The sequence below is a fragment of the Podarcis melisellensis genome (assembly GCF_964234715.1).
Source record: "Podarcis melisellensis genome assembly, chromosome: 3".
In the NCBI taxonomy this organism is placed as follows: Eukaryota; Metazoa; Chordata; class Lepidosauria; order Squamata; family Lacertidae; genus Podarcis; species Podarcis melisellensis.
The window spans coordinates 66,319,403-66,333,799 of NC_138530.1; the positions used below are offsets into that span (position 1 = coordinate 66,319,403).

The 14,397-nt window shown below is 39.3% G+C and overlaps 1 protein-coding gene across 1 annotated transcript in view; it reads left to right on the forward strand.

The window, feature by feature from the left end:
• Positions 1-14,397, forward strand: part of TRDN (triadin) — a 167,925-nt gene that overhangs the window by 117,633 nt on the left and 35,895 nt on the right. The window contains exons 20-28 of the mRNA XM_081904766.1: positions 2,159-2,194; positions 4,013-4,066; positions 6,565-6,585; positions 9,997-10,029; positions 10,139-10,177; positions 10,993-11,019; positions 11,376-11,402; positions 12,115-12,162; positions 13,594-13,617. Of these exons, the coding sequence (XP_081760892.1) occupies positions 2,159-2,194; positions 4,013-4,066; positions 6,565-6,585; positions 9,997-10,029; positions 10,139-10,177; positions 10,993-11,019; positions 11,376-11,402; positions 12,115-12,162; positions 13,594-13,617 (309 nt within the window). The remainder of the gene's footprint in view (positions 1-2,158; positions 2,195-4,012; positions 4,067-6,564; positions 6,586-9,996; positions 10,030-10,138; positions 10,178-10,992; positions 11,020-11,375; positions 11,403-12,114; positions 12,163-13,593; positions 13,618-14,397) is intronic.

Below are 14,397 nucleotides of genomic sequence, written 5' to 3' on the forward strand. Positions count from 1 at the left end.
TGTACGGTATTTCTTTTCCAGAACCACTTGTTCTTCAACTGGAAAAAAGTAGTCAAGCTGTTTTTATTACTACTGTGTAGATAGTACTTCCATCCCTCGTCCTGATATTCCATCCCTCACTCCCATGCCTTGGAGCCTGCAGGGTCCCATCATCCACCTGTCCCTCAGCTGAATTTATGCTTCAAAGAAGCCTTCCTTAGGCAACAAAAGGCTTTTTTCAAGTCCAATTGTGTCAGGTGGATTTGGGGGGATATAAAAGAGAGTTGTGGCATGTGTATGGTGCCCACTGCAGTTTATTCAGTTTGTAAATGTGTTCACAGACCCCAAAATATTGGCAAGCCCTTCTCTAGAGTTCATCATAATAATAGCATGTTTGATGTAAGAATTTTGGGGAGGGTGGATGCAAGGTGACAAACTGTACTTGACCTTGCAAAATATAATTCCCTCCTCCTACATGCTAAAATGATTGATATTTTGCTAATCTATTATAATCAATGTGTGGCTTGCATTTCTTGAAAACATTCACGTTATTGCTACTATTCCTGGTTTTTATGATCCCCTCATAAAGCATTACTTTTATTTTCAAATGTGCCAGTGTTTTTAGAGTAATTAGTTTCACTATTTTCACTGGTATTACTTATTTTAAGAAATCCTGGTCTGTTTTTGTCAGTAAGCCACAACATACCTCTATGACTTCAGTTTTACTGCTTGAAATGGTGGCCTGCTGATTCCTTCGTCAAAAGGTGGCTACTCTGTCCAGGCCATAATTTCATTGTTATATTACTTCCATGTCAGAATGTGAATTCAGTTAAGTTCTCCAGTATTTGTTCAACATCACTGGACAGGAGCGAGAGGAAGCTACTTTATAAACCTGTGAACTATTAAAAAATGAGATTTACTGATGAGTAATTTACTAATGCATGCAGCATACTAAAAATCCTGGCAACATTATAAACATCTGATTTGCGATTGAACTTCTTTTCATAGTTGCAGCTCAGATAATTGTATCTCACTACTGGTCAGTTTTGAAAACTTAAGATCCTCATTCTCCAATAGATACAATGCATGTTGAATAAGGAACTGATCATATAATGAATGTATAGTGAGGAGTACTCACAGTCCAAGATAACCATTAAGATATTCGAAGAAGATGTAGACTTAATTTATTAAAACACTGCTAAATTTTATTTGTGCTACATAATTTTGTTTTTAAACTCATTTTTATTATTTTAAAGGAAATTTTATTAAATGCCATTGTATTTTATTGTGTTTATGTAAACCTCATATATATATATATATGTAGAGAGATAGAGAAAAAGAAAGCGAGAGAGAATACTCCTGAGTGTTCATGCAGTATTCCATCACCTCCTTATTTGACTCTTTTGGAGCATCAGGATGTTAACTATGAAAAATAGGCCAACAATGAAATACACTTGTATGGACTATGAAGCTATGAAGAAGGTATTTAAAATATATTCTTTATCCAAAATATATCACACTATCCCAATATTTCAGAATATTTTTGAGTGAGCTCAGGGTATTTAATTGTAGCTCACATCTGGTATTGCATATAATGCTGCCTGTGTATTCAGGTTTTATAGCTTCCAGTAATGGCAGATTATTGTGATAAATGATTCATATCAACTACAAGTGACACCTTTTAAAATTTCCATATCTGGCAACTATAAAGCGTTTCTTGAATGCTTCAGCAGACCCCCATGGCCGAAAGCTGCTTTATGATTAATTTCATCTCAATGTGGTAATTAGCATGCTTTGAAGTGATTCCTAGAAAACATGCTAGTAGAGGCAGCAGATTAACCCAGAAATATTTTTAGTTCAGAGAGCAGTGTACGTACACCCAAGAATAATTGAGTTTCCCCTTGAAATTTCTAGGCGTTTTATTGCTTTTGATCAAAGAAAGGGCATTTAATAGGAATCCTGCAAAAAATAAAACAATAAATATGGTTCTTTTTGTGATGATCAGATAAATCCTATTGGCTGTCTTTCTACCTGAGGTTGTGCTGTGTTGCAAAATGAAGGATGAAGGCTCCAAATGTGTTCTTTGGGCATTTGTGTTATCGAATCACTTGTAAATATATGTGATAGCATTCGGTACAATGCCGCTGCTAATTCCTCTGTGTGTGTTTTATTCTTGCAGATAAGAAAGAAGCTGTTTTGACAAAAGACCTCAAAAGTATGTCTCGTTTTTAGTTGTGGTTGTACAGCCTGTTTTTTATATAGCTCAGTTTTAAAACAGCCTGTTCCAATGTACCCAAATGATAGTGATTCAATGTACTCAAATTAAAAACAGCTCGTTCGTTTATTCCCTTACCTGACAGCAGGTTCCATTGTGCTCAATGGGACATATGTCTGAAGAGGCATTCATAGGATAGTGCTATGAAATTGCAAGAAGATGCAAATAAGGAGGTGTGACACCATTTATAATTCTAAAATGACATGTTTAGACTTCAGCTGCCTCTTCCATTCTAAATCAATTCACACTGTATTTCCAATTCCGCATTCCTGTTTGTGACTGACAGTTATTGCCTCCCTTCCTCATTTTTTTTTAATCTAACGTCTCGAGAAAGCAGAGCTTTCATGGGGAATGAAATGTCAGCTGTGATCTCAGCTGAACATGTTCTTGGTGGTCAAGAACTGGAAAGAAAAGCTGGGAAGCTTGTGCATCTGTGCTTTTCTGTGTATGCCGTGACCTTAAACATATAGGAAGCACTTGCCTAAGCTTGACTGTTCTTCAGTCTCCATTTCAGTGGAGCTGTATTCAGTGGGAAATAAGTGACTCTTCATTAAAGTCCTTTCTATGTATTATTTACACAGGTATAATATAATGGTGTGAAGATACCTCCAGATATTGCTGAATTACAACTCCCATCGGCCCTAGTAAGCATGGTCAGTGGCCACGGATGATGGGAGTTGTAGTTCAACAACATGTGTAGGCCCAAAGGTTCCCTATACCTGACTTGAGGTATAATAACAGTTCTTATTGCAACCTGGGAATAAGCCCTGTTGAGCAGAGTGGGGCTCGCTTGTGAGAAAACATGCATAGAACTGTGCTATTAGCACTAACTCCATCCTTACAAAATGGATGGCCAAGCTGGCCCAAGGCATTCTGCTGCCTGAGGCAGAGTACCCAATGGTGCTCCCACCCCATGCCATGAGGATGCATACATCCAAGGCCAGTCAAGTTATTTGGGCACCAGAGGCAGAAAATCCCACCAGTGTCTCTCCACCTCCCAGGCAATTAAAATAATATAAAATAAAATAAACAACTAAGAATTTGCTTCCCTTTCATGACACCCAAAATCAGCTGCCTAAGGTAGCTGCCTCGCTCAGCATAAGGGTAGGGCTGGGACTGGCAAAAGGGATTCTTTTTATTTAACATGTATTCCAGCGGAAGAAAAGGGGGAAAGAGAACTGTGACTAAAACAAGGGCAACCGAAACATCTTCTGTTTCATGCTGCAGTGGCATTACCCTCACAGTCCTATATGTTTCTGACACTAGCACAGCACAGGTGACTCTAATCTAGGCTAGAGATTCAGGAAACAGCCTGTTGTAGTATTATTTTTTTCTGAATCCTCAAGAATCCTGGAAATTCTTAATGCTGTGTGTTTTCAGAAGGTTGAGCTTTCCTTCGGGGGGGGGAGGGAGCATTTCCCCATAACTATTTCTGCCATATATGCAAATGTTGCATGTGACTAAGAAAACTACTACTGTACTAAGATGCAGCGCAGAGTGATACAATAGTAAAACCATATTTGTTAATGAAAGCAATTATCAAGTGGTTCCAAATAACCATTTTTGCTCATTACTTTTTCCATGCCTTTGATTGAGTAGAATGCAGATAGGCACTTTGTTTTTAATAATCTTCTTTCTCTACTCTCCTATGCAAGAGATGCTAAGGGCAATCTTTTTTCATCTGAAATTTCCCCATGTCTCTGTGTTTTTGCTGTAGAATGCTTTGCAGTAATTGCTTTAATTTGTTCTCATTTTAAGAGCCAGCAAAAGCTCCTGCAGCCCAACCAGCTTCTGTAAAAGTAGCAGCACCAGGTAAGTGATTAAATTGTTTTCTCTTGCTTTATTTTCAATGCATTCAATCAACTGCTCTGGTTATGGTGCATTTCATTGCATCATAGCACCATCTGCTGGGTTCTGCAAGTTAATGTTCTTTTTGGTTTGTGTTGGGTAGGAATAATGGTGCAGTGTCATTGCTATGAACATGTGTTTGTAGTTCCTAACATGTGTCATAACAAGTGTTGCATGTTAAGAAAGAAAATCCTTCACTGATGTTATATGTACACACAACTTTTCTGATAAGTGTGGAAGCCCCAGTAGCAGGGCTTACCAGGGACTAGTTTCCTTTGGAGGAAGAATTCGCCAGAGACTTACAATGTTTCTATAATAGACGTATTGCACCCAAGTCGACTCACTGTATAACTTGCAGCATATCCCACTGCTCCTCATCATCCCCAGAGAGGAAGCCCCACCCAAAGGTGCCTTCCAGAGCCCAGAGCTATTTTTCTGCTTCTGATTCAGTTCTGACACCAACACTCAGGTTCCCCCCACTCCTCCGCCCCACTCCTTTTCATAGACACACAGGGTGGTATTCTACTAAGCTTTACTCAGAGTAGACACGATGAAATTAGAAGACATGATGTAGTCGTGTTCATTAACTTCAGTGGGCCAACTGTGAATGAAACCTGGTTGAATATCACCCACAGACTTAGACCACATCATACTGAGCTACAGAGGCAGAACAGTCCAAGACTTTCCAGCTGTTTGGCAGCTACTGAAAAAACGCCTGCTGGCCATTTCCTTGTATTTTCTATTTCAAAAGAGGCACTTAGCAACTTGGTCTGCTGACCATTAAATGATAACAGCCTATGTGGTGGGGCAGAGCCATGGAGCTGACCTCTCGACACTGCTGTCAGTGCACCTTACCTGAATGGGGCTGGGACGAAGCAGGCTGGTGGCAAGGTTGGGGCAGAGAGAAGCACCCATCTAGGCTAGTATCCTGGGCTTACAATGGGCAACAAGATACCCATGGCAAGCCTTCAGACAGGATATCAGTACAACAACCCCCTTGCCTCTTGTGCTCCTCAGCAATTGATATATAGAAGAAGACTGCCTCCGATACCAGCAGGTAGCATACAGCAATGATGGCTAGTAGCAAAAATATCCTTGTTCTCCATGGATTTGTGTAAACCCATTTTAAAGCTATCCAAATTGGTAGTCACCACAATATTTTGCAGAAGCAAACCCTACAGTTCATACCAGGCATAGGCAAACTTGGCCCTCCAGCTGTTTTGGGACTACAGTTCCCAGCATCCCTGACCACTGGTCCTGTTAGCTAGGGATGATGGGAGTTGTAGTCCCAAAACATCTAGAGGGCTGAGTTTGCCTATGCCTGGTTTATGCGTTGTGTGAAGACCTCCCCTCTTGTCCATCCTGCATGTTGTCAGGACAGCATTTTTTACAATGAAGAAGACTGAATTGGGTGGAGCTTCAAATGAGGTATCATTCTTGAGATACCCCCCTCAAGGGAGATGTACTTATCTGTCCTCAAATTAACTATTTTTAATCCAAAATGAAATACATCAGAACAATGTTATTTTCCTCCCACTGTGTTAAGGAAGAGAAACTTTATTGAATTTTTTTACACACTTGATTTATTATAGTTTTTGCAAGCAATATATATCACACAATCCACATAATGTGATAGATTCATTCAAAATACTGGATACAGTGTTACCCAACACGATGAGACGTTAGCAGTAAGTCTTGTGTTATTAATTAATTACCAAACAGATGGATTCAACAGCAGTTATAAAACTTTTAAGACAGATATTGAAAAGGGTGCAGTCAGCCTAATGGCAACAAAAATTATTACAAAGCAGTCAGTGATCAATAAGCGCAAAACAAAGAGCTTCTTGTTGACAGCATTCACATGTCATGGTGCACACAAAGATGTGTACTGTGAGTGCATTTCTGCTTTAATCCTCCCCTATCATAAATGGGAACAGCAAACCACAATCCTATCCATGTATGAGAAATGAGCCATAAACACCTGTCTAAGCTTACTAACCTTTGATGGGTCAATTCCACATTATAGGATATATCCCAGACTTTATCTAACCACTGTGTGTCAGAAGGGACTTCATTAGCACGCCACTTACTGACCAGGATAGCCTTCCTAGCAGTTGACAAATGTACTGCAAGTTATCGTTAATAGTTCTGTTCCCTAGATAGCATAGCATGAAACAACTGCAGGCTCCTGCGGGTCCAAATACTACTCTTCCTTGACAGCATATGATTCCTTTGTTTAAAAGAAGACCTTGCATTCTGAAGTATATGTTTCCTTTGGAAATATAAAATCAACACTTAAAGCATGTTCAGGGGAATTGTATAAGTGTTTCTCAGCTGAATGAAGACATCCTACAGCAGAATTATATCTATATTATAAAGCAATTACTATTTCCTGTACAAAACTCCACTGTGGTACATACAAGAAAAATAAACAAGTTCCCTTTTCCATTCCCCCCCCCCAGTTGCCAAGAAGTCAATAGCAGGTAGGCTTGCAGATGCTATGCAAACCAATCTCTGTTTTTTAATATTTTGCCTACTAAAAAAATAAGCCGGAATTTGTGAATTTTTTCTAGGATCATGCTGCTTTAAGATAGATGATTTGCCAGAATGCAACAATAAAAATAAAATAGCAAACTGTGCTGCCTGGAGTGGGGCTTGCCTGGCTTCATCAGCCTCTGCTAGTGGTAAATCCCCACCAGCAAATGTACACCACAGTTTGCCTGTCCAAGCAGTGCTCAGGCAGAAGCTACCTCTGGTGGTATCACCACTGCCCATAGCCTATGAAATCCCCTTAAACAAAGAAGGGAGGAGGTGGGGTTGGGCCAGCATAGGATCTGCTGGATTCTGAGCCAGCCTTGCTTCTGCCACATGATGTCTAATCTGGCAACATGTCTAATATGATCCTCTTCACCATGGGTGATGCCGTTCCATCAAGCCCTGTTGCTGCCAGCCAAGGGGTAGGATTACAGCCTAAGCTCTCATTCCTCAGTGTTGAAACTATGAAGTTATGTGTGAGGATATTTGAATGTGAAAATTTGAAAGAATTAAATGTCTAAGCTGAAAGATGAATTTTGTAGAGTTACGGCACTCAAAGCTGCAGATTTGGATTATCTAATTTAAAACTGTATGAGTGATACAGGATTTAAAAGAAATTGCAAAACGTAAAATAAATTCTGAACTGTAAAACAGTGTTTTTCAACCTTTTTTGGGCAAAGGCACACTTGTTTCATGAAAAAAATCACAAGGCACACCACCATTAGAAAATGTTAAAAAATGTAACTCTGTGCCTATATTGACTATATATAAAGTAATTCTCTTGAATGGGAATCACATAAACAAAAAGAAAGTATTTTATAATTACTTTATTATGAAATAGTAAGTAAACAGAAATATGAAAAATTATAAAATACTTTATTTTTAAATCTTTCAAATTTTTCAATTTTTCCCACGGCACATCAGGCAACATCTCGCGGCACACTAGTGTGCTGTGGAACAGTGGTTGAAAAACACTGCTGTAAAACATTTAGCCATATTTTGTGGCCTAAAGAGGCTTATAAAGAAGAGGGGATAGGATTTCAAAGAAATGTCTTAATCCACTTCCCACTTATTTACCATTGGCCATGCTGGGTAGGGTTGATGGGAGGTGGAGTTGAGTAACATCTTGTGGGTACCATCTTGGCTACTGCAGTACAGAAACATGTACTGCAAAGTTTCCCCAAGTTCCTCATGGCCTTGGCTACTGCAGTGCAGGCTCATGGCAGTAGCAGAGGCCTAACAGAGGTCCTTCTGTGGAGTCCACTAAATCCCAATGCCTTTGTTTCCAAGAAACCATGTTTGGACATCATGGAACCTCAGTGCCTAGAGTGTGTTATAGATTTTCTGCAGCACTTTCAGCAACACAATCTGGTTCCCTCTAATTATTAATAACATGGACATAGGTGTATATATAGTGATCTGCCCAAAACTCCATTTAAAGCTTTACTTCAGAACATCTTTCTCCTATCATAATTTTACTGGGAGCATACGTGTGTGTTGTCAGGGGCAGTTGTAAGAAGCTGACAGATGTGATGCCATGATTCATGTTTTTCAGTAATCATATTGAGTACACTGAAAACATTACTTGAACAATGAGATTACTGCATGAATCAGGCAGGGGGAGCAAGCTAGCTGTGAGAAAAAACCTGAAGCATATTTCAGCAAACTATGAATTTACATCAAAACTATATTGATGAGATTTTCAAATAACATGTCAGCGTTTTTGACAATAGAGGTTATTTAAAGGACATGTCTGCTACCAAACATACATTAAGATTGTTGAGAATTGGTTGGTTTGCAAACAAGGTATACTATTTAGAACCAAGTACTTAGTCTATTGCTGTGTGTGAATTACTCTAGCATGCAGGCTAAGATCTGAGCTGTGATCTAAAAAGTCATTGGTTCATAGCTTCCATGAACGTAGTAGACAACCTTAGGCTTCTCTCATGGGGAAGGACAAACAACTCCCTAATTGGCTTAGCAAGTCATCAAGATCATGCAAGCATATCTTCACCAGACACCCAAATATCCTCTCTTCTCTTGCCAGTTTTCATGTACACACATGGCCCATACTCCTTCTGCTATCCCTTCCCCTAGTGTGAAGATAGAAGGCCATTGATGGTAGGTGGGGTGTGAGCCCAATGAATAAGAGTCTGCTCATAGAGAAGTGTTCACATAGTTTGATCTTAATCAAAGGCTATGACATGAGGAATTTGAAAATAATAAACACAGAAACAGTTACATAAGGCCCTCCAGGCCTCTCCATCTGGAACATAGTGCTTTCCCTAGGCCAGACATGTCCAACAAGTTGATTGCGATCCACTGGTCAGTCGCAGGGTGCCCTGGTTGATCCTGATCGATCTTCGAACCCTTAGTGATATTCCTCCAAAAACAACTCTGGCTTCCTAAAAGAAGCTCAACAACTCTTGTCCATCCTCCAATGACAATGGAGGTAGATCACTGCCTGTTTTTTTAACACTGTGAGTAGATTGCTGTCACTTGGGAGTTGGACGTGCCTGCCCTAGGCCATACCCCTCTCTGGTGCTGTTCCCCAAGTCCTTTTACCTAACTGTAGTGTGTTCTTGAACTGTGATAATGTTTCTACAGCTGGGTGCAGAAACCTTTGAATTTTGTATGTTTGGAATGTAACCTGCTGTAACAGAGGTGCCATCTTCTCAACATGATTGAGGGGGCCTGACATGATGTCCTGATGTCATGCACGTGATGTTGCGTGACATCCTGCAATGTCCTGACATCGCGCAGAGGTTGAAGCTGAATGCCCTCTGAACATTTAGAGGGTCGGGCCCTTTTAAAAAAAAAACAACCATTGGGGGAACCAAAAGAGTCTCAGCACTCAGTAGCCAGAGCCAAAACATCACATCTATTTATCCACCCATTTTACCTCAGGTCCCACCCATGTTTGTCTCTGGCCATGGCCACCACAATTATCCATCCCTCAAGCTAAAAAAACCCCTTTCCCCACTTCTGAGTGGAATCCAACAAAGTGCTTGAGCGCATTCTACCATGTTAGATCAAGATCATAATCAAACTACTGCTAGTACAATATTAAACTCAGTTTAGGTATTTCTCAATGTTGCCCACTCCATGCATCTAGTAAACTGGTACATTAAAAAGATTTTGCATAGCCTGCTCATTCATGCCCCAACTTATTACATGCAGAAGTTGGTTATATGGGGGGAACATTCAAAATATGGCCTCCTGCCTGCATGCTAAAGTAATGCATTTGAAAGTTGTGCAATTTCAGTCTGCTATCTCATTCTGTGTAATGGTTCTAATATTCACTGTGAACCTCAAAATGCAGAAATAATTTATCCGGCTTTGTTCCTCCAACTTTGTAGAACCACACAAAAAAGAAAAGCCAGTAGAAACAGGTAAATATGCTCACATTTTCAGATCTTTGCTTTCTTTAAACATACTGATAATGCACCTGTTCCAGATATGCAATAACCAACTATTTCTCCTTTTATGTTTGTGTTTCAGCCAAGCTCCCAAAGAAGGATGTGCCTGTCAAAGCAGCTGGTAAGACATGAGGGAAACATTATCATAGAACATAATGCTCTCCTATTTTATCTCTAAGCTAAAATTTTAAATTAACTAAATGCTATAAAATTCAGTATGCCATACAACAATTAACTAGTGAATTCAAATGGAGAACACGGCTAGAAATAATTTGGAGGAGATTCTAACCACCATGGGTTCCCTGTGCTTTTAATGTTAAAAGTAGAATCTAAATTCCGTGAGCAAACAAATCAACAAGAGTGTGGATATGTTTTGTTACTTTTGTTACTTGAAATTAAAAATCAATAAAAATATTTCTAAAACTAACTAACTAACCAAAAAGCAAATATCATAACCTGTTGTTCATTGCAATGGTTTTCCCCATCACAGTGTTTCCAGCAGGCCAGCTTTTTTTTAAGGCATGTAAATTTCATACAGACAATGTATACATTGTGGCCCTCAATACCATTAATACACCAGTTTGAAATGGGATGATTTACTGGTGGATCCTTTGGTCAAAGCATCTTTGCTTGAGGTCTTGGGTACAAGAGCTTTGTTTCAGGTGGCCACGGCACATAGGAACATAAGAAGCCGCCGTATACCGAGTCAAACCAAATGGTCTATAATTTAGTTCTGTATCGTCTACCATGACTAGCAGTAATTCTCCAAGGTTTCAGACAGGGATCTTTTCCCTCTCCTTTATGGAGATAATAGGAATTGAACCTGGGACTTTTTGCATTCCAGCCATGTACTTCTACCACTGAGCTATCTCCCTTCCCCCCTGACCTGTATATATGTAGTTTGAACACACTGAAATTCTTTGTTTAATTTTTCAGTGACACATGAAGCTCATAAACCAAAAGGTGAGAGATTAAAATTTAAATATATATCCCAAATATATGTACAGTATAATGTTATGGCTTCTTGTAATATGACATGCTTCATTATATTGAGACAAATAATGGGTCCATCTAATCCACTGCTGCTCAACCTGGCAGTGATATCAGGTACAGTGGTACCTCAAGTTAAGAACTTAATTTGTTCTGGAGGTCCGTTCTTAACCTGAAACTGTTCTTAACCTGAGGTACTACTTTAGCTAATGGGGCCTCCCGCTGTTTATTTTCTCCATTTACACAACTGCCCCCAACAAGAGTGTTTTGGATAAATCCTAGATGTCCATTAAATGTTCACAATGTTTTTTTTCTGTTTCATTTCACAGTGACCACAGAAGTTCATAAGCCAAAAGGTCAGTACTGTTTACATTTTACAGTAAAATTAAATGTACACAATATATAGTGTTTGGACTGAGTCCATGGCCAAGCTGAACATAGGATGGGTTTGTGGAAGGACCTCCATGCAATTTAATGATCTTGGAACCTTAATCCACGCTCAAGCAGATGAATCAGTAGCAGACTAGATAGCAGGGTATGGGCGGTAGAGGAGCAAGGATAAGATGGCGATGAGGTCAGCGCAGTACAAAAAGTTAACTTCAACTCTTTGTGATTTATTGCTGCTTTGCTCCCTTCAACCAGTATGGGGTGCAGCTGGGTCCTGGCTTTTCTCCCTAGCATGGCCAGGTAAAGCTGATTGAAACCCTTGACAACCATGGACAACCACTGTAGACGTTCATGAACCAGTGAGCCTGCGGTCTCATTTGGCATAAGCCAGCTTCCTATGTTTTTATACCAGCATTTATAATGGTAAAATAGGGAGCTGACTTTTCCATGATTCATTTTGCAACTGTGCAAGGCTTCATTCTTCCTGCAGATTTATCGGAAGGCAAAAAAAGTAACTCTACAGTTTTATAACATTTATTAGAAAGGTAGATTAGATCAATATCAGGATAATGTCAGTTGCTTTCAAATAAGCAGCAGCGTTTTCAGTGCTTTGAGAAAGCTTGCATGAGCCACTCTTCCTGAGACTGGAAGTGTTACAAAAGCCTTATCTTTGTTTTGCAGCGGTACATGAAAAGAAAGAAGATAGGCCATTGAAGGTGGTAGAGAAAGGTAAGGAGAAACTCAGTGGAGCTGATGTTATCTAAAGAGAGCGCCATAGCGATTAAAAATAAAATCACATTCAAAAAGTGGACCATCTTGATTTTGTCTCTCTAGCTATTAGTATTCTTTCTTGACCGATAATTCTGGATCAAGTTTCTGATGAAATTCAGTTTCTGTGTCACTAATCATATTTCTGCAGTGACTGGAATTAACCCATTCAGCAATCTTCAGTTTGGGGTGGCCTTGTGTCCTACCTCACAGAAGACAGTCCTCTGTTTGATGGGTGCCTGTTCTAAATCCACTTTATAATAATAATAATAATAATAATAATAATAATAATAATAATAATAATATATTTATACTCCACCTATCCGACTGAGTTTCCCCAGCCACTCTGGGTGACTCCCAAAAGAATTTTAAAACAGGATAAAACATCAAACGTTAAAAACTTCCGTAAACAGGGCTGCCTTCAGATGTCTTCTGAAAGTCAGATAGTTGTTTATTTCCTTGATGTCTGAGGGGAGGGCATTCCGCAGGGCAGGTGCCACTACTGAGAAGCGGACACAGGGATCATTAAAGAGCCTCACCAGCAGTTGGCACAGCAGGCTAAGCAGCCACACTATGCAGTCTTCCCCACTATGAAACTGCTAATGAAACTACCATTATGTGCTGGTAATTATTTCTAAATGTGCACCTATACATATAAATCAGCATTTCCAAATTTTATACAAACCTGTGGGTGCTGTTGTCCACAATTTTGTTCATGGAGAAGTGGCCATACTATTCTATTTAGCTGTGACATGGTCCACATTTCTGGCCCTAGTTATTTTAACTGATCTGATTTGTAGAATTAATTTTCTGAATGGTTCAGCTGCAAATGTTTGCTGAAGCAAGTCACAAGTCCCAATTTATATCCAGACAAGTTCAGTGTGGGGTGGACTGTGTTTGCCTCAAAAGGGGACCACCTGCATTCAAGCAGAGCAGGGCTCTCTCCTTGTTTAGCGTCTCTGATTCGAATAATTGTCCCATCCATAATGGTGACCTTTTCCTTTCAACATTGATTATGTGAAATGAACCACCAATAACAGAAATAAAATATTATGTGAAAAATATTTGGTCTTTCATTTCATCCGAGAGAAATGCCATTGGGTAACGTTAGAAATCCATCATACTCAACTGTCATCGTTTCAGTCCAATGATGATTCTTGGGGCTGACACTGCGTTAAGGAATTAGTCAGATCTGATTGAAAGAAATAAAAGCTCAAGAGCTTTTGCTGTGTGTTGGTGAGCAAGGAAACAGTATGAAGCAACTAAATTATTCTGCAAATGCAACATTTCTAAACAGATTATTCTTAACCCTAAACTGACAATAAATTACCATATAAGCCTTAGTAATTTGAAGGGAATTGAGGGATTGTTACTTTTTTTCCCTTTTTGCAGAGAAACCAAAACCAAAGGAATCAAGTAAGCCATATGACATTGTCTATGACTCTTGTATATCACTCATGCAATAGCATTTCCTGTATATACTATTTGTTCACATTTTCTACCTTTTAAGAAATAGCAAGATCAACGTAAACACATTCTTTGAACGAACCACAGAATAACACAGGATTATTATTATGTTCAAAAACTCTTTTGTTTCAACAAATGTTTCATCTTGAACATTACTGAAACAAGAAATAAGGCATGAATTGGAGCACAACAAGTAAATGCAGTATACCTTGCAAGAAGCATCCATAACACAATTGCTCACTTTGCTAACCCACAACACAAAAAGCACGTATTATGAGGTAAATTCAACAATATTTCAAAAGTGCAGTGTGATAGTTGTAATTGTGATTTTTAGTAATCATCATCATCATAACAATTAGAAAAACCACACTGCACTAATTTTCTTCCATAGATTTCCTGTTTGGTTTGGGGGAGGTGGTCTATATGCCAAAAGTAAGGATGTGACTTTTGCAAATCCACATTTTCTCCTTCCGTCTCCTGAGACATCTCCACACTATTCCCCAACCCTCTTGAATAGATTTGGGAGTGCAGGGGGGGTGCAGACAGAAGGGGAAATCATCAAAATTCTCTTCCTCCTTTTCCACCAATGGAAACCTCCATGGAATCGAGGAGCTTTATGTCTGCAAAGGGACACAATATGAATAAACCATCTCATATTTCTTGTAATATCTGGGTCACAACTTCACATGAGTAGATAGATAGATAGATGATAGATAGATAGATAGATAG